This window comes from Micropterus salmoides, unplaced genomic scaffold, assembly GCF_014851395.1.
Source record: "Micropterus salmoides isolate LMB-PRFRI ecotype aquatic unplaced genomic scaffold, ASM1485139v1 Ms_hic_scaffold_9, whole genome shotgun sequence".
Lineage (NCBI taxonomy): Eukaryota > Metazoa > Chordata > Actinopteri > Centrarchiformes > Centrarchidae > Micropterus > Micropterus salmoides.
Window position 1 is genome coordinate 28,157,740 of NW_024044681.1, and position 20,049 is coordinate 28,177,788.

At 40.4% G+C, this 20,049-nt stretch overlaps 1 protein-coding gene across 5 annotated transcripts in view; it reads left to right on the forward strand.

Annotated features, from left to right (window-relative positions):
• The window catches only part of LOC119895856 (unconventional myosin-XVIIIa-like), a 63,295-nt gene that overhangs the window by 8,266 nt on the left and 34,980 nt on the right, over positions 1-20,049 (forward strand). For 3 of the 5 annotated variants that reach the window (XM_038709229.1, XM_038709226.1, XM_038709227.1), the window contains exons 3-15: positions 8,425-8,512; positions 8,893-8,999; positions 9,087-9,263; positions 9,426-9,636; positions 9,743-9,885; positions 10,087-10,187; positions 10,364-10,427; positions 11,101-11,245; positions 13,747-13,917; positions 14,779-14,869; positions 15,229-15,421; positions 17,367-17,453; positions 19,608-19,746. In XM_038709229.1, the coding sequence (XP_038565157.1) occupies positions 8,425-8,512; positions 8,893-8,999; positions 9,087-9,263; positions 9,426-9,636; positions 9,743-9,885; positions 10,087-10,187; positions 10,364-10,427; positions 11,101-11,245; positions 13,747-13,917; positions 14,779-14,869; positions 15,229-15,421; positions 17,367-17,453; positions 19,608-19,746 (1,717 nt within the window). Of the gene's footprint in view, positions 1-371; positions 560-1,583; positions 1,608-2,327; positions 3,114-5,423; positions 5,505-5,690; positions 5,763-6,557; positions 6,577-7,560; positions 7,621-8,424; positions 8,513-8,892; positions 9,000-9,086; positions 9,264-9,425; positions 9,637-9,742; positions 9,886-10,086; positions 10,188-10,363; positions 10,428-11,100; positions 11,246-13,746; positions 13,918-14,778; positions 14,870-15,228; positions 15,422-17,366; positions 17,454-19,607; positions 19,747-20,049 lie in introns of those variants that run through there. The other 2 variants (XM_038709228.1, XM_038709231.1) reach the window with 2 other exon arrangements.

The window sequence follows — 20,049 nt, forward strand, 5'->3', positions numbered from 1 at the left end:
TCTTTGCATGTCTTTCTCAGTGTGTGCACTACTGTAGTTGCACAGAGAGAATATTTTCACTATTACATGGCTCACCTTATAGTGAATGAACAGGTTTCTTGTTTCAAAGGCAGATAATAGTGTGTGCATTTGAATGTTTGTTTATCTCCTGATGAGGGAGCCCACCTCACTGATTCCCTGTCACCATGGGGGAGTGAGTGGCTGGGAGAAGTGGCTGTGTTAATTGATGTGGTTCTACAAATTCTATTTATAGCCCCTCTGTATTTCCGCAGCTGTCCCTCTTCTCCCTGCCCAGCTCCTCTCACGTTACCCCCCCCCCCCACCATACACACACACACACACACACACACACACACACACACACACACACACACTCCTCAGACCACAGCTTTACTGTGCTGTTCTGACTGTGACCCCGCCCTCGAGGTTGCCCTCCCACTCACTCAGGACTAGTGAGTGTGTGCCATTTGCAGACCCAGGTCCTACCCTGCCTCAGCCCTGACTTCCCTGCTCCAGCGACAGAGCGAAGATTGGAAGGTTAACCAGACCTAGAGAGAAGGTAATGGGCTCGGGCCTCTGGTGGACTGTGTGTGTGTGGGTGTACATGCTCTGCTTAGCAATTCCATTTGGGCTCTTATGGCGCCTCAGAATGGCCTCCTTTGCTGCTGTAACTATTTATAGGAGTGGACTCAGAGATGGTGACACATGTTGCTGCCTAACTCATTTTCAGTGTGTCTCCCCCCTTTTTTTTTAGTTTAAACTGTTAATAAAAAGTTGTGATAGGCATTTAACAAATTTGACCAAGGTGCTTGTTTGCCTGGTTATCAACTGTAGTGACGGGTTTGTTTGATTCCTTTGTCAATTGACCATTATTTTGCTCGCTGTTTTTTCATTAGTCATATGTTTTCTGATAGATTTTTGTGTCATCAATACAAATGAAATAAATAGCAGTGTATGTAATTGTTTTAGTGTGGTGATTGGGGTAAAGAGCAGTTCTTCATACATTGTTGTAGTGATTGATTGAGAGTGAGGGCCACATATTCATAAAAAACACCACTGCCGATGATTCTGAGTACTGTTAGTCTTTATTGTAGTGTGTAAGTCTTGTTAGAGTGTCATCTTCATGTTTTCCACTTGTCTCTTGTAGTGTGAACACAGCAAACCATTTCATTATGTTGTTCATGTGTTCTGTCCTCAGTTCTGCATGGTCCCACTGCCCTGTTGCGTGCAGAGTTCACAGAATCCCACCGCTTACCCCTAAATTCCCATTCTTCATCGCTCTGCACAGTACATCCTCCTCTCCTCGGCTGTGTCCTTTTCCCCCCTCTTGTCATTCCATACACTTACTCTCCACATCTCCCAGCTTGTTCCATCACTTCTGGCCTATCATCATGGCGTACAAATCACGCTTTTCATTCTGGGAACAAAAGGGAAGTCTCGCTTTTCTGTGGTTTTTACCTTACAGTTCATATCCGCATGCTGTTGCTTGTTAAATTTGTGAAATGTTCATTTGTGTTGATATAGAAAAGTTGTGGTCTGAATGTGTGGTTTGATCTTTTTTTGTGTTGCTTCCTCTTGTTTAGGTTAAAGTTGAGAACAAGCCAGATGTAAGTGTTTTTTTCACCTGCATGCTTCTGGGCATTAGTTAACATGATGCCAAATGTTTTGTGTGCTGTGGTACAAGATAACAGAAAACTATTTGGCTACTAATGAAGATCACGACCTTCTGCAAGCTAAAGTGAATTTCCTTTACTTTTGTCATGGGAAGTTAGCTAGCAATGTGTTTTGGAACAGGTGATGGCAAGTACAGTTCTTAATCATTAATTAACTCTATGCTGATTCGTCTTGATGTTTATTATTCTAGGGGACAACTACTGTTTCGATAACATGACTGAAGCATAAAGGACATTTTCTAGCAATTTAGTCTCTTCATTGTCAACACTGAGCATCACTTGGCCCACATAGATTATTTTCTATCAGTCTTAAAAGTGCCCTGTGGAGTTTTCATGTGAACAAGTTATGTTTACATTCAGTGTTTCTCCCTTGAATGCATGGTATGCATCCATGAGGAGTTATGTGTTGAGTGCATTTAAAACATTTTGCCAATAGGTTACAAAGTTAGCATTGAATGAGTGTTGAATCAAATGGCCTGATTGAGTGTGGGTTTTGAGATAAACACATGGAAATTCACTAGCTGATCAATTTATGGATAATACTTTATACAGAGTTTGTGAGCCCCGAACATGCTGTTGAAATCTTTGATCGTTATCTGTGTCGACCATGGGAGTAATCTACACTATTGTCTGCATTGCTCTGTTTGTATCCAGTCTGATGTAGATAGTAGTCAGCCTCAGGCAGTCACTAAACCTGGTCTAGACACAGGAAGTGGTCTACAGTCAACTGCACCAACAGCTGAAGAGTCCAATAGTAACATAACCATGGGCGGTCCAGACACTACGAAGGAGGAGCAGAGTTCCAGTGGTAAAAAGGTGGTGAGGGTGGTGAGAAGAGTTGTAAGACGTGTGGTTCCTCCAGGTACAGAAGAGCAGAAACACCCCGCTATTTCTGAGTCTGCTAGGGCTGCCTCTGCTGAATCTGGGCCCAAAACTACCAAAGCTGCAGGTGAGGACAAGGATGATATCTCCACGGGCCTGACCAGCCTAATGGGCAGAGGTAGAACCAAGGAACACCGACCTCGCATCCGCACTCAGGACCGCAAAGAGGACATAAAAGAAGAGGGGAAGCAGGAGGAGGAGAAAGGAAAAGTGGAGGAGGAGGAAACAGAGGAGGGCACATCCTCATCTGTGCCCACTACTACATCCCCAAACCCTGCACCACCAAAGTCGAACCCCCTCACCCCTCCAACTGGGTTCATCTCCGCACCCAAACCTGACCCTTTGGCCCCTCCCGCTGGTTTCATCCCTGTCCCCAAACAGAATCTGTTGACTCCTCCGCCTGGTTTCATCCCTGCCAGAAAATCCAGCCCAGTGCCTCCAAAACAGAATCCCCTGGCAAGACCTCCAGGTTTTATCCCTGTCCCAAAGACAGACCCCCTGGCTCCTCCTACAGGGTTCATCCCAAAGCCTCGTCCAGTTGCTGTAAAGAAACCGGAGGTACAGAGTGAAAAGAAAGTGCATGTTTGCTACTTAACCTCTGGGTGGAGCATGCTGTGTGGTAATAACACAGACATTACTGTTCATACACTTGCCCAACCTCCTCGTAATGATTACCTTGAAAGACATCTTCAACTTGAGCACATTTTTGTCTGGTTATGGATCATCACAACCTTTTCTAATAACTTGCTTTAAAATTAGGCTACATCTCATTTCTGTGATTAACAAAAATCTCAAAACTTTTTATAGTTTCTCCAAAAGTTGCGCTTGATGTCTGACAAAAATGAGCCTTGATATAATGAAGCAGCCCTGAATAAGTGAAGGGAAGCAGGGTTCCTGTACCAGCTCATGATCAGACTTCATTAGTGGGTATAAGGGTGTACTCATGGCCTGCACTCTGGTCGTTTGGTCAGTTGGAGTTGTCTATGCGCACTGAGCTGTGACTCATTACTGTCACTTTCTGCAGGCATTGACGTAGTGCTCTGTAGATGCTGCAGACCACTGAGGCAGGGGCTTTGAGGATGTTTTTCGAATGCGTTTTAAAGAAAAAGGAATTACAATATGAATTCAAATAATTTCCTTATAGAGTAAAGTAATCAGCTGTTCTTGTCAATTAAACCTTCACATAGCTGACTGGAAAACCAAGATTCCATTGACTATGTATTGCCATGTGCAGCTTGGAGCTGGTGCTTGGATGATTAAATTCAGCTTCAGCTAAACTTTTAAAATTGGTGCTTATATAGTGTCTTTGACATTTGGTCTGTCAGCAGGCTATCTGGAAATGTTATCAACAAATCAGCTTAATATTTGGCGATGGAGTGAGGGATTTGATTTTTGGAGATATGCACCTGTTTTTTTGCTGAGAGATATTGTGTTTTAACCTGCTCTAGGGAGAGATTTAGTTCTCAAATATTAAGGGCAGGATCAAGATGTCTGCTGAATGTAGAAATGTATTTGTGACTAACTATTGTGTGAGGTTTGTGTTGTCTTTTCTTTTTCTGCTCTCACTGGAGTTACATATGCTCAAAACTTCCAACACAATATCTACATAGAAACACAGAAATATAACAACGGTAAAAGTGGTAGAGACAAAAAATTAATAATGATAGTAATATTAATGATAATAATCATAGGACTAATAATAATAGTAGCAGCGGGTGTCAAGCAGGAACATGGGGCCAGCAGGAAGCCCACAACCACAGATCCAGACTTTACAGCTCCGGGCCAGAAACACCTGCAGAAAGCAATAAGAGAGAGGAGAGGGGTGAGAAAGCACACAACTATGGAAGAGGGAAGAAGTTGAGTTAGTACTATGCATTAATGGGATAAGAATGCATACAGATGGGGAGGAAGAGGAGGACAGAAGAGCTCAGTGCATCATGGGAAATCCCTCTGCAGTCTAGGCCAATAGCAGCATAACTAAGGGATGGTTCAGGCATCACCTGTGTCACCCCTAACTATAAGCTTTATCAGAGAGGAAAGTGTTAAGCCTATTCTTAAATGTGGAGATGGTGTCTGCCTCCCGAACTAGGACCTGATTCCACAGGAGAGGAGCTTAGCTATTACCTTTAGATACAACTAAACTATCCTAATAAGTTTATTACCTTTAGACTTTGTATGAAAGTTTGTTGAATTCTATCTCTGAGCATATTACATTACAGAGAAAAAGTAGAATTAAAACTATTATTGCAATGGCCCTACTTAATCTTACAATCATCTAAAAACAAAAATAAATAATATGTAATAAATTTATCTTTTTAGCAGCACAACTTCAACTCAAAGGTATAACTTACATGCAAACAGCAGAAGATGTGAGACAAAATTTGAATTATTGATCCTAGTGCCACCATGTAGCATACAATTACAGAGCAATTTCCTAAAATGTGATGATTTAATTTCAGATGCTACTTCTAGACTCCTTGGATGTGGGCATTGTTAGATGAGAATTCAGCTGAGACATAGGGGACAATTGTTTAATTACCATAAAAAAAATTGCAACAGATTGTTGCTAAAATAACCATTATTCTTTTGCTGCTGCGCTTAATGACCCAATTCTCTTTAATAGTCATTTGCTCTTACTCATTTCCTGATTGAATTAACTGGAAAATTAAATTAGTAGGAAAAAATACCCCTTGATGTAGGTTGTAGTTCTGGATGTGTTAAATTGAATCCAAAGTTAAAAGAAAATACACCAAGCTGAAATATGAACGTCAACCTCATTGTCATCTTCCCATGTTATTTCTATCCCTGTGTGTGCACGTTGGTCTGTCAAACTGTGTGTTTGTGAATGTTTGCATATATCGTGTAAAGGTAAAGGACATTCCTCCTCCCGTGGCCCCCAGTGGCAAGCTGTCCCCTGTTACACTGCCCCAGTCTGCATCGAATAAACAGGTGTGTGTTCAGCTGCAAAGGTGTTTCTCACATCCAATAGACATTTCTTTTTACATGGCATGCTTCTATATGCCCACTCAGTTTTAAGTTTGTCTGAAGTGGTCAATCATAGCAATTACCTCTGGATCATTGATTTTACTTTGTGGCTACCCAATTGCAATTGCTGGTCTTGTTGTCCAACTGTAGGTTCCAGAGCTGATTCCCACTGAGGACGATTACAAGCGCGTGACAAAGATCTTCGCTGTCAATGGGAAAAATGTAACTTCTCTCTCCCTCAGTTTGTTTGTTTTGCATCCCCCATGCTTTACCAGGGCTTACCCTGTGACCACCCAGAGTCAACTGCTAACTTGCACAGATAGAGGGAAATATGTCCAATAATTACTCAGGTCCATGCCAGGCTATCCGGAGTTGTCTCAGGGGTCCAGTGACAGAGGTCTTCTGTGTTGTTGGCCACTTTGTGTGTAATCTAAAACTTTGAGACCAAAGAGATATTTTCTATAACTCACAAGTTATAGAGATTACATCAGAGTCAGTTCAGGAGAAAATTAATGTGTCTGTGGCAATATGAGCCGGACCTGTTAAACATATCTTGTATTCCCTGAATATTTGTAATAAATTGGAGAGAAAAACATTCTGTGAATGAATGCTATCTTAAATTGTGGTAACAAGCTTTAGAGTCATCTTTGAGCTGACTTTTATACCTCTTAAAATGAATTTAACAGCTTTGTATCTGTCTTTCTCATTGCCTTCCTCTCATTCATTCTGTAGAATTAATTACTTTGTTATCGTGTCTAGAGGAGCACCTTTGACAATGTACTTTGTCCATTGTGATTAGTTTTAATGGGATTATTTTGGCAGTGCTTGATTATATGGCCTTGTCTCAAAGTCTAGAGCATCTAGAACACTGACAGGAACTTATTTTTGTTCATTCTCCTTGCTCTGATCTCTCTTTGTCTCAAATTGTGTCCCATGTCTATACTTTTGCTTCTCGGTGGGTCATTGGATCCTGACTTGCCGCTCTCCTCTCTGCTGTTTGCATGACCAGTGTGCTGGAGTCCACAAATCCTCTCAGGTACAGCCTGCTCGACAGTAGGCTCACTGCACTCCCTCGCCCGTAGAGTGCTGGACTCTAAGCTTGTTCTCCTCTACTGACCGTTCACTGCCCTACTTTGTCGGTGCCTGCCGATTTGTCTTTGTCCCCATGCTGCTCTTTGCAGTTCATTCTGGGTTCATGCACCCATAATGCAGTAATGTGACATAAACCAGTGGTTACCAAAGTTGGGTCAGGGATTCTTGACCAGGTTTTAGCGCTCTCAACAAGATTAATAATATCTTAATTTTGCAGTCCGTTTACACCAATGTGCAGCTGTGTGGTGGTGTTGCAGCTTTATTGCTCTTTGCACACACATGAAGGTAATACTGTAGTCACATGCAATAGCTAACAGTTTCTCAAATACATTGCACTCAAAAAACTGCACATCAAATGTGTGTCTGTGACTTAAAAAACTCCAGGAATCACTGAATTAGCTTGCAGTGATACAATATATATGTATAACCTATTACATTGTAAATGTGTGTTTATGCAGCACCATATTATCTCTATAGCTAAGTTCATTAGCATTGACTATTACATTGTTTTACTACTGGCTGCGTGGTGCCCTGCATTAACACCTTACTGTGTACAACTGATCTTGTTAACTGTGACTGTTAATATGACAGAACATTCATTTTGGCACGAGTCCCCACAGACCCACACACTGTTCAATGCACCTTGTAATCCCTGCTCATTAATGCATTAATATTGTAATTTCTTCGTGAATTACTTAAATGACTCACAAATTCTGCTACCGTTGTTTGACTTAAAATTACATTGTTGAACTGCTGCAGTGCTTGTTTATTTTTTATTCATATATTTATTTGTGACCTACGGATACATGCTATATTTTTATTTTATACATTGCTTGGAAATTGCGAATCAAATGTAAGGCTCAGCTGTTGAATTCAATCGCTAAAAATACTGACTTCTCAGTTGACTTCTGCTCCTTCACTTCTCCAGTTCAAGCCTGTTGAGGACCCTGTGGCCATCCTTCAGGCAGCACACTCAGCTGCAGCTAAGGTCTGACCATGGCTACCACTGATTGTAATTCTGGTTGCATCCCCCCCCCCCGTTTCAGAGAGATGTGTGTTTTGTGGTGTTCGTGTATGATGAACTAGTGAAGGGGGTGTTGGAGAATGGCTCAGTAGTTTGTGAGGCAATCCCACCACCTGGAAAACCCAGGTTTTATCTTCCCTATAGCTCTAGCTGAGTATCACTGTCCTCACATCTTAACCAGAGGCAGAAAAGATAAAAACATATCCACTGCAGCTATCTGATGTTCATTATGTTAGCTGAGTTGCTTGTTGATTGTCAGAGTATAGTGTAGCCAAAGTGTTTCCATGCATGACTTGATTTGGCTATTTCTGGGTGATGAAATTATTTTGGTGGGGAATTTTTTTGGCACAATCCCCCTAAACTTGTGTATTTTTGTCTGTGTGATGTACTTAGTTGTGATGAAACACCCTCGTTTCTGTCTGTGACATCTTTAGGTGCTTATTAAGGGGAGTCATTGGTACTGTAGTTCTTCTGTGGAGAGCTGAATGTAAAACCAACTCACACAAACTCGTACAGGTTTTAACACTGAACAAAGCCCTCCGCAATGTGAATTCCCCTTAAATGTCTTATGTGAATGTGAACTGCACGTTAATCCCTGTGTTTGAGTTTTCTTATTTGAATGATCCTTGTCGAAGTTCATTATGCAGTTATTGGATTTAATTATTCATCATTCAGTGGTTATATTTATTTTAATCCTTTATTTTGTAATGTTCAGTTATTGATTATACATGTTTTTTTTCCATCCTGATTGTTGACCTGTTTGAACAGGTGAAGACTGAGGACCAGATAACAGCAGAGAAAGCCTGGTATAACACAGAAAAAGTATGGCTTGTCCACAAGGATGGATTTTCCTTGGGTTAGTCAAAACTTCAGTATTTAAGCATCTGTATCCATGTGTAAATTCTCTATATTACTATTCAGTGCTGGCATGTCTATTTATGGGTGTCATTTGATTGTTGAACTATGTAAGTGGGCTTTTGAAGATTTTTGAAAATGCTTTTTATATTTTAATGTTAAGAGAGGGCACCTGTCTAGACCATTTACCTCAGGCTGTAAGTAATTAGACTAAGCTTGTTTTCACCATTGAATGTTGTTCAGTTTTAATGAAGCTTAGACAATATTAAAGGAGATACAGCTGCCACACATTATCAGACATGTAAGATAAGATGAAGCTTTTGCTCTCAGGTCAAGATCATATGTCATGATAAATTAACTCCACACTTTGTGGTGATGCAGCAACCCTCCTGAAGACGGAGGCAGGCAGTCTGCCAGAGGGGAAGGTGAGAATCCGCCTGGAGAGTGATGGATCTTTATTGGATGTGGATGAAGATGATGTAGAGAAGGTATTTAATCATCAAATCAACTCTGAACCACATCGATTATGGATGACACTGGGTGAGTTTGTGACCGCTTCTGAATTTGAACTCTAGGCAAACCCTCCGATGTTTGACCGTGTGGAGGACCTGGCCTCTCTGCAGTATTTAAACGAGTCGAGCGTGATGCACTCCCTGCGGCAGCGCTACGGCGGTAACCTGGTGCACACCCACTCTGGGCCGAACATGGTGGTCATTAACCCCATTAGCGCCCCTTCGATGTACTCCGAGAAGGTAGGCTGCAGCCTGTGCATATAATGACACATCTCTTATGGAATAGCAGAACATGAGAGTGTAATTAGAATGAAAAAAACTCACAATGACAGTAATTAATATGTATAATCTATTCTCTATGATTTTATCCTCCTTTCCTCCACTGTCTCTTTGTCTTTCTAGGTGATGCAAATGTTTAAGGGCTGCAAAAGGGACGACACTGCCCCTCACATTTACAGCATGGCCCAGGCTGCCTATAGGAACCTCCTGACCACTCGCCAGGATCAGTCCATTGTCTTGCTGGGCAAGAGTGGTAGTGGCAAAACCACCAACTGTCAACACATTATCCAATACCTGCTTACCATTGCTGGCAGCACCAACAAAAAATTTTCCAGTAGGTTGGAAATGATCCAAACTCCAAGGAGTTCAGTTTTAGTGCGTGTTGTTGATGTATTATTGAGACCCCCCTAAATGACTGTATTTTTCTTTATTGTCCGTAGCGGAGAAATGGCAGGCGGTCTACACAGTTTTGGAGGCATTTGGGAATGCCTCTACCTGTATGAATGGGAATGCGAGTCATTTCTCCCATATCGTTTCCTTGGATTTTGACCAGGCAGGCCTGGTGACCTCAGCCTCTGTCCAGGTACAAATAAACACATATATTTATTCAAGTCAGTGGGACTCAACTTTGAATTTCCTACTCATGCATACCTTCTATGATCTTAGACAATGTCATAAACTAGTTTCCACCGAACTCCAGCAGGCTTTGTTATTACACTTCCTTGCACTCCCCATAATAAATGTCATTTTCATGCTAATATCCTGTTCTGCTGTGGCCTTGCAGACCATGCTTCTGGAGAAGATAAGGGTGACAAGAAGACCAGAGGGAGAGTCCACGTTTAATGTCTTTTACTATCTTATGGCTGGAGTAGACAGCTCTCTCAGGTCTGAATTAATACTATTATGCCACTTAAATACACAATACACCATAGTTCTGCACTTCATTGAATATGTTGATATGTTGCAATGATATATTATAGCTTCCCTAACTCTAATTATGCAGGCCTTAGTAGACATGAGAGATGTTGATGTCTTTTGCATTTTTCTCATTTCTTCATCAGAACTGAGCTGCACCTTAACCACTTTGCTGAAAACAATGCATTCGGTATCTTGCCTCAGACTAAGGTAAATATTACTTCATGGAAGTTTGGCCATGAAGTAAAAAAATAATTACTTTTCCCTTTTATAAAGCTGAATGTTTATATATGAATACAGCTATATCTGGCTGTCTAGAAGTACAGTGTGCATAGCTAAAAAAAATCCTGTGTAACTGATGCGCACTAGTGCACCAAAGCTAACACCCAAATTATTACTATTCCATTTATTGTCTTTTTAAAACCACAAGCCATGTAATAAACCTGCCAGCGATTTAAAATGAAGTGGCCAGTCCTTACTGCATATAATGCTGCTCAACTTCTGTCTGTCACACAGTAGCGTTTTATGATGGATTACACGAATGAACTGAACACCAAGATATGCTGATTTTTTAGAGTCTGTTGTCATCACTTAAAAGAACATTAAGTAATCTTTGGCTTTTATCAACATCTGTCAGCAGCCATGACATTGAAGCAACAGTCCTTTGCACAATATGTGGTGGTATAACAGACAAGTAATACTGAAATTAGTAGTAGTGTGTAACCACTGATATTTATCAACAACTACAATAAATGCTTGCCGATACAGTCAGTTTTCCTAATCCTGTTTTAACTTGTAATTTGACAAGTTGCTCATCCTCCAAGTATTACTTTAATACATCTTACAAGAGGACTTTTATTTGAATATATGTGAAATCTGCCAGACTGAGGATAAGCAGCGGGCCTCCCAGCAGTTTTCCAAGCTGCAAGCAGCCATGAAGGTTCTGGGGATCAGTGGTGATGAGCAGAGGGCCTTCTGGCTCGTCCTCGGGGCCATCTACCATCTTGGGGCTGCAGGGGCTACTAAGGGTAAGATGCTCACCAAATGGTTTTGCATTATATACTTGGCTATCAGTTATTCATATGGATAATGTTAATAATTTTATAAGACATACCAGTAACAAATACTACAAAGGATCATCCTTGATGTGCACAAACTACAGTACATGGTGACAAAGTTAAAGTGGCCCAAATAACACTTGTTAGCCAAAATCATTTAAATAACATTTAATGTAATCTTAAAAATGACCAGCCCACAATATCTCACTGAAGGTAACATCTTCAGTGTGATGCAAGATAGCTGTAATCCAGATAAATGAATTATGCATTTGCACTTTAAAAGATGTTGCACAGCTCACAGGTTGTTAGACTGCTCTATTGCAGTGATCTGAAGCTCCAAAATAAAAGTTTAGGCAGGAAGAAATTGGCTGACTGTATCAGTATCCAGGGTATTTTAAAGGTCATTACAGAACAGAACTGAACTCATTTGAGAGTCCTTGCCACAGATGTTTCCTGCTAGCTCTGGTCTTCATAGTTTAAGCTGCTTTTAATGCTCATATATAGTAGGTGAAGTGATACATCATGTTTTTTATTTATAAATGAATACTGAATGATCATAGGGAACTGTCTTTGCTAATTTTGGCATAAAGTCTCGACAAACATTTTATCTTGTCATGTGAAAGCATCAGCAAAAAGCACACATCTTAAACATGCGGATTTCCCAAAGTCTTTGAAGATATGTTTATGAGAAAGTGATAGATCTTTTAGATTTTATATTGGTGAGGTTACTATTAGTTATTTTTTCTGTATGAAAGGTCCTTGCTTAAAAACAGTAGCAGAAGGCTTTTTCAAGGATGGAATTATCCACATTAGACCTTTCCAAAGCAGAGGTTTAAAAATCTTTATTTATTTACATTTTATAATGTTTTTAATTCTTTCTCTATTTATCATTTGATCTCTCTTTAGCACTTCTTAAATGTACACTTTTAGCAATGTCAACCTAACCTAAGGATACCATATCATGCAATGCAAATGTAATTGTTTTGCAAATCTATTAACATGATGTCTGATTACAGTATATCAGAATAATATTCTACATACAAATCACAAGGAATGTATAATAGCATTGTCTCTGTATGGTGTGTTTTTACTGTGTTTGTTCACTCTTCACTCCCTGTCTGCACTGTAATTGCCAGTTATGCAGAATGGCTTGCCAGATTATTTTCAGTGATCGCCTCCAGCTGGCTGCCAATCTTTTTGATGGCAGTATAACACCATCCAGGAACAATTTTAACATTGTCACCAATGAATATCGTCCCACGTAGAATCTGCCATTGGGAATACAGACACTAAACAGCTTTTAATCTGATTTGTAAATTACTGGGTGACTTATGGACATAGGACAGCTGTCCTTGCGTTAAACACAGACGAAACAATGCTTGGTGGGATGAAAGTTATGACCAAAAGTTGACACATTGATGGCAATTTGATTTTATCTCCCTGTCTTAGGGGATATTGATTATTTTTATGCATGAAAATGATCTAATCATACTATAATTAAAAATTTAGCTGCTAGAACTGTACTTTGACTATCACACACAATATAAAATCATGTAAAATAATGTGTCCATTGGCAGTGCAGATTCATGATGTAACACAAGAGGGCAGCACTGATCTCTAATCCACCAAAACGAATTAAAGGGACCACCTGAAATGCTTTTCTCTGTATACAGTACTGTCAACACTTATATCTAATAAGCATAGTTAGAAAAAAGGCCTATGACAAGGTGAGTCTAGATATAATATTGTACATATGTAGTTGTTTTATCTTTAATAGTCATCAACCTCTTATTGTTTGATTCAGTAAGGGAAAACCCAATTTCCTCTTTTTGATATTTTATTGGAATTTAAATAATTATTGTGTCACATATCTATCAAAGCAAATATTGAAACGCCTTTACTTGTCTTTGCAACAGTCCTGCTTATCATCATGAAAAGTGTGCAGGGCTTCTTCAGCACTGATGAAACAGATAGAGCCCACTTCTCTCTGTGTGAAATCCCCCAGTTCCTCTCTCAAGTCTTAGAAGATACCACTTCATGGTGGATTAAAACTGAAGTTTGCACTCCTATCTGCATGTTTCCATCACTCATTCACTAGATTAAAGAGAAACTAGTGTGTCCCAGCAGAGGTTTTTATGTAAATAAATTAATTGTGTCCCCTAATGATAAGTTTTTCCTTCATTCTCAGGATGATGAAAGGGGCAATTATCACTTCAACTTCACAGACTTTTTTGAAGATGAAACAATAGTTGTTAAAGTTAGAGGAAATGTCTGTAGTTAAATGTATTCAAGCCACCAACATTTTGAGCATGCTTTTAGTGCATGTCCTCACCAGCTGTGTCAGTGTCTGCTTGACCAGCTACATAATCCTGCTCTGTCAGTGACAGGATTGTCACAAAGCTACTTGGCTATCCATGTGCCTGGGGTAGTTGGCAGAAAGGCTAATGGAGGTTTTCATGCACGTGTCTCAGCTGGCAGGAAACAATTTGCACGTCACGAGTGGGCCCAGAAGGCAGCCTACCTGCTGGGCTGCACCCTGGAGGAGCTCTCCTCCTCCATCTTCAAGCACCAGGCCAAGGGCACCCTGCCCAGAGCCAGCACCATTCGCCAGGCTTCTGACGAAAATGGCACAGCAGATGCAGGTACTCCACAGACTGCATTAACCAACACTCCCTTTCCTCTTCAGTCCTCACAGTTCCCCATCCTCTCTTTCTCTTTGTCACTCTCACTTTGTTTCAACACACATGCACACACATACGCCTCCGCTCATCACCTGAGGGAAATTGCATGCTCTGGAGAAAGTAAAGCTTATCTTAGTAATGAATACCACAGCTTTACAATGGCTATTGACAGATAAGTACACACACTATGTCAGTACAAGCAATTTTGTATCTACTCTTCATTCATTGTCCTTGAAATCATAATTGCCTCACATTGATTTTTCACATGCGTGGGTCCTCTGACTTTCATCAAAACTGCAACACACTTTGAAGGGCATGAGGCTAAAGTTAAGTCTGTCACAGCAGGGATGGACAGAATTCACCTCTGTTTCACCTTTCCTGTACCTTCCCTCACCCTCACATACAAGAACATACAGTCATAGATGTGTACGCACACATAAAAATATCCCCCTGCCACCATAAACTCACTATTTTGTGTGAAAGTGGGATGAATTAGAATAGTTTAACAGGTGGCCATTGCCGCTAGGCACAGGCACTGTTTGATCTGACCAATTCGTAAACACCCGAGTCCTAAATGACACTGCTTTACAGAGACAATTTCAGACCCAGTTTGAATGTTTTATGCCTTTGGGCATAATATGCACAAATGTGATGCTATTGTACATCATTTTAGAAGCAAATGTAGCGACCATAATTTTATTCTAGCTTTTACAGCTCCTAACATTTCTTCTTCTAATTCAGCCGGTTCTCATGTTATTAGTTGATGGTGTTGTGAACTGACTCTTTCTGATTTGTTCTGTGTCTGGCTGCTACTCACACCAGGAACCAAGGCTACGGCCATGGAGTGTTTAGAGGCCATGGCATCTGGGCTTTACTCTGAAGTCTTCACTATCCTCATTTCTTTAATAAACCGGTTAGTATTTCGAATCCAGTCATCTACTTTACTGAAGCTGTATAAAATTGAATATGTTATGCTTTTGGCTGGACTCTTATATAATGGCAATGTGCAGATGCCTCGTGCATCATTTAATAAATGCCTTTAATTCCGCTTGATATATTTGACGTCTTTCTAAATAAATCTTGGCATCTTGAATAATATTTTACATTACTGTAATTTTGTTTTTTTTAAAGATATAATAAGTGTTAAGTTTAGTGATGGTCAGAGTTAGGGATGTGGTGAAGAGAGCTAAGGATGAAGCTAGGAGTTATATGCAATGAATGTAATCAATAAAATGTAGTGAGTATCACAGTGCTAATGTTTGTGTGCTTCAGGGCCTTGAAATCCAGTCAGCACTCCCTGTGCTCTCTGCTCATTGTGGACACGCCAGGCTTTCAAAACCCAAGACTGGCTAAGCGAGAGTGCGCTGCAACCTTTGAGGACCTATGCCACAATTACACTCAAGAACGTCTGCATACTCTCTTCTATCAGCGTACCTTTGTTCAGGAGTTGGAGAGATACAAAGAAGTAAGGACATGTGAAGTATTATGCACCCCGCATACATACAGCCATTCTCATCGTCTCCTTCTTCCTCCTGCCTCTTCGTCTCTCTCCCTTTGTCTGCTGCTATCTCTCACATATATCAACTCCAATAGTGTATGCGTTCACACATCAGATACACTATCCCTCCCACCTGTCACAAGCTGTGACAAGCCATAGTAGTTCATGTGTTAGACCTTCTCATTAGTGATGCCAGTCTTCACCTCTTCTGCCGAGATCAAAGTAAAGTCACTCACAACTGCCTTTGGGAGGTACGCCCAGCTGCGCAGCGGTGGTGTTGCTCCCTGATGAAGGAACTACTCTCTCCTCCTTTGAGTTCCACAGTCATCCCTAAGAATTGAAGATATATAAGGACAGATATTAGAAATATTCTTTCATTACTAACGTAAATATATTCATCCATTACTTCTGTCCCAGCTTGAATGTCAGAAATATCCGTCTTATTTAAAACTCGGCTGATAGCACACTAAAGTTGAGCAGAAATCCTCATCATACTACTTTTAATACTGTGAACAAGGACCCTGGGATTTCCCACCCACATTCCCACCCACATCTCCTGCCTGGGAGAAAGGGAATTGGAGCGAAATGAAGTATTGCATAAATACTGTGTAATGTAATTCTCTCTTGTCAGTGCATCTTGAAAATATATAAGGAGCTGTGAAACTGTTATTGAAAACTGGGTCAAACTCATTTAAAACAGCACGCAGTATCAACAAAAGCAGTGAAGGGCAGGTTAAACTGTGATACACACAACAGGCATATCCTTTATATTTTTTCATGAAATGCTGCTGAGTGGTGTAACTGTGTGGATAGTTTTTGTATTTCCTCCGCACATCGACTCTCCACAGCAGAGAACAAAAAATATTCAGGCTACTTCACAAACACAGTCAACTTGAACACTGGCATCTGTCACGGCCACACTATTAGCACTGCCAACATTTTCCCACATTTCTAGTGCAGCCTGCACTTTGTCACTGTGAGCTGCTGCATGCCTGTTTTGCTCTGGTGAAGGTAATTTAGTATATTTACTTCCCCTTTATCCCAGAAATGTTATTATCTGGAGTAATGAAATCTTCTAGGTTTTCCATTTACCTATAGGACAAACAGTCTTCGTAAATGCCAAACGTTCTTGTTATTAAAATAGATTTGTTGTGGCTTTTATTTTTTTTTTACATCTAATATTCCATTGTTTTTTCATTTTAATATCCATAAAAACCTTTGGAACTATTGTGGTGGCTTGCACCTTCAGGCGCATGGGCACAGCCACCCCATCATTATAAAGGGGATCCAGGATTTTAAATTACTTGGATGACTGGCATCTGTGTGGGACCAAATTCAGTTTACTATCATATATCACTGATAAATCCTCAAATAAAAGAAGCTGGAATCAACCAATGTTTATTTATTATCAAAATTATTGGCGATTCATTTTCAGTTGGTCCAGTAATTGATTAATTGTTGTGTTGTAGCCAGCAATTATCAGTCTTGCAAACTCCTGGGTTAATTGATACTACCACCTCAAGTCCATGGACCTTTTTATGGAGAGGAGACACAAACAAAACAGGAGCTAGGTTTTTACAGTAAAAAGTGGTTCTGTATTTCCTTAGTTCCTTTAAAAAGGTGCTTAAAAAGAGAAACACAACATAGCATCCCACTTGGAAGAACATTACCATTTCATGAATATCAGGCCCCTCTTGATGAAACATATTTGTCTGTGTCCATAGAGATATATCAACACAGGCTCCAAACTGCCTAGCATGCATGTGTCAATCGCTCAGTGGCTTTTTAAAAATATGATTCCAAAGAATAATCTAAGCAGATTTCTTTTCTTCAGTTTCTTCTCCTGTGAAAAAGTTTGTCTTTTATTTAGCAAGTCATTAAAGAGTCTGTCAATCTGCCTTTCTTCCTTCAGGAGAACATAGAGCTTGCTTTGGATGAGACCGAGCCTAGCACATCTCTGTCTGTTGCAGTGGTAGACCAAGCTTCAAGCCAAGCGCTGGTAAGTTCACTGTGTCTGTTGTCTTCATTTCTGTCTCATGTTTCTTGATATTTCCATGCATAAATTGAGTGTTGGTATAATAACTTGCCTCTGAATGCTTCTCAGAACACCTAAGGGACTTGCATCCCTTTCATGATCTATTTTCACATGTTAATCTCTGGGCGCCCTTTTTTTAAATTCAACAATGAATATCATATTTTAGCATTAGAAGTTTTCTTTATGTTAAGTTGTTAAATATTGAAAGGTGTTGTTTGGCAGAGTCTTGAAAGAGAGGATAGGAGCAGGAAAAGAAAGGTTGGAGAATTGACTTCAAGAAAGAAAATCGATGTTTGGCCTTTGCAGCCTGTGATCTGCACCATGGAAACAGAAATGGTAGAGAGTTTAGAGAGTCATAGATCACTTGGGTATAATTCCAGTGTGTTTGGTTTGAGAGCTTTACTTTTTAAAGGGTACCCGCTCTAATGGGATTGTCATCAGAGGCAACGGAGGAAGAGGAAAGAAACAGATTATTCAAAGTTGTTTCTATAGTCAACTCTAAAGATCTGCTGCTTAGAATGAAAAGACATTGTGATCAGAGATTTCTTCACTTGCAGATATTTTTTTCCTCCTGTTGTAGCGCAGATGTCCTTTATCACAAACAGCCTTAATGCTCAATTCATTGCAAGCCTGGTATTTGTCATATGTCTCCTCCAAACTGATGCTGTGTTGTACTTGAAGTCAGTCTAGTGTGCACTGCTGATAAGGATGTCTCCTGTGCAACTTTCTGATAGCTGATAAATTTTTGGTTTTGTGAGTTTGGTTCCCAAGCTCCCAGAATGGATTTCGAGTCCGACGTTCGCCATGCTAACCATGCCGGCTGCCTCGGTGTGGAGGTCGTTCTCCCTGGAGCTCATTGTCATCCATAAAACAATAGTGTCTTATTCTAAATGTCTCTGGACAAAAAGTGCATCACTCAAATGTAGGACTCTGGTGAAAGACAGCAAAAAAAACAACAAAGCGATTTAATTATTATAGTATATAAAAGTAAAGCTGCACTGCCCAGTGAAGCATTTACCTGTTTGGTATCATACAAGGGCACGACCAACATTTTTTTCTGTGCACTTATTCCATGATCATCAATACTGGAGTGGGTTTTATTTTCTTGTGTTCACACTAATTGTAATACTAATTGTATTACATTGTAATCCCATCTCCCCCCGCCACTCTTGGTATTCATGAACTCCTATTTGTTTCCATTTTGACGGAAAAGCTAAATTGATGATGCCATTATCGCAGCAACTGCTGGAGGGTGCAGAGACCACAAATGCTTTTATTAAACTTTAATTTCTGATGCTAGCATTACTATTGGGCCCACCCCAACCGCCTCATACTGGGAAAACACACACATGCTACTTTTAGTGGAGCTAATTAGTAGAGTTTCAGGAGCGAGACCACACATCAACCACGTCATGGCCAGCATTTCCAGAAATACCCACACGTCCCAGCTCCTCTTCTTCGCTCTCGCATTCTGCATCCCTCCCCTCCCTCACCCCTTTCTCTGTCCTGCCTCCTGATCTCCTTCTTCCTCTCCATAGGGTTATAGGGTCCGTTGTGCCCGGGTGCTACGGCAGATTTCCCTGTCGTAGCTTCCCCACAACGCAAATGTGTATTCAGCAATGTACCTGTAGATTGTGTGGTCCTTGTAAGTGAACTGACATGTTGTAGAACAGAATATTTAAGGAAACACTGATTATAGAGGCCAGCAATCAGCAGTTGAAGGATACTTTTCTGAATCTTTCATGAACAGAAAAATCTTGTTTTTTTCTGGACGCAGCAGGTGTATAAACAATTATGGCTGAAATATCCTTTAATTCATCAATGTGTTCCTATTACATAGCTAAAACAAGCCTTTATGGCAAGGTAGTTTGTTACTCATGTGTGGTGGATTTTTTTTGAGGCAGACCTGTAAAGCGGGTCAAATAGGTAAAATGGAAAATAAGATAAAGGTACAGTGATTGAGCTGTATTGGGCTAATGAGACAGCCATTTTTACTCCTGTGCTATTGTTTGTAAAAGACTAAAGGTGAAACACAACATTTTGTGTCCACACTAGGATTGCACTAAGAACCTATGATCTTTATGTGTCAATATGTGTTTTAATGTGTTTATTTGACAGGTACGGACAGTACGAACAGATGAGGCACGGGGCCTGTTGTGGCTGATGGAGGAGGAGGCGGTTCAGCCTGGGGGATCAGAGGAAACCCTGTTGGGACGTCTCTTTAGCTACTACGGACCTGCTGAGGGTGAGAGTAAAGGCAAGTAGAGGACAAACACACACACGCTCAGGCTCACAAACTCAGACTTGAAGCTAATACAAAGCATTGGCAAGCATTCTAGGAGGTATTTGTAGGATTCAAGTGAATCTTTTAAATTAAAAAGATAACATGGATATTTAATCCAAATATAATTGACATTATATTACTAGTAATAATACTTCCAAACCAATAAAGCGGGGTAAAAAAAACATCTCTGTTATATCATGTGCAATCTGTGATCATTTGAGTGAGCAGAATCATTCTTAACTCTCTCTTTCGCAGTATTTGCAAACTCTTGCTATA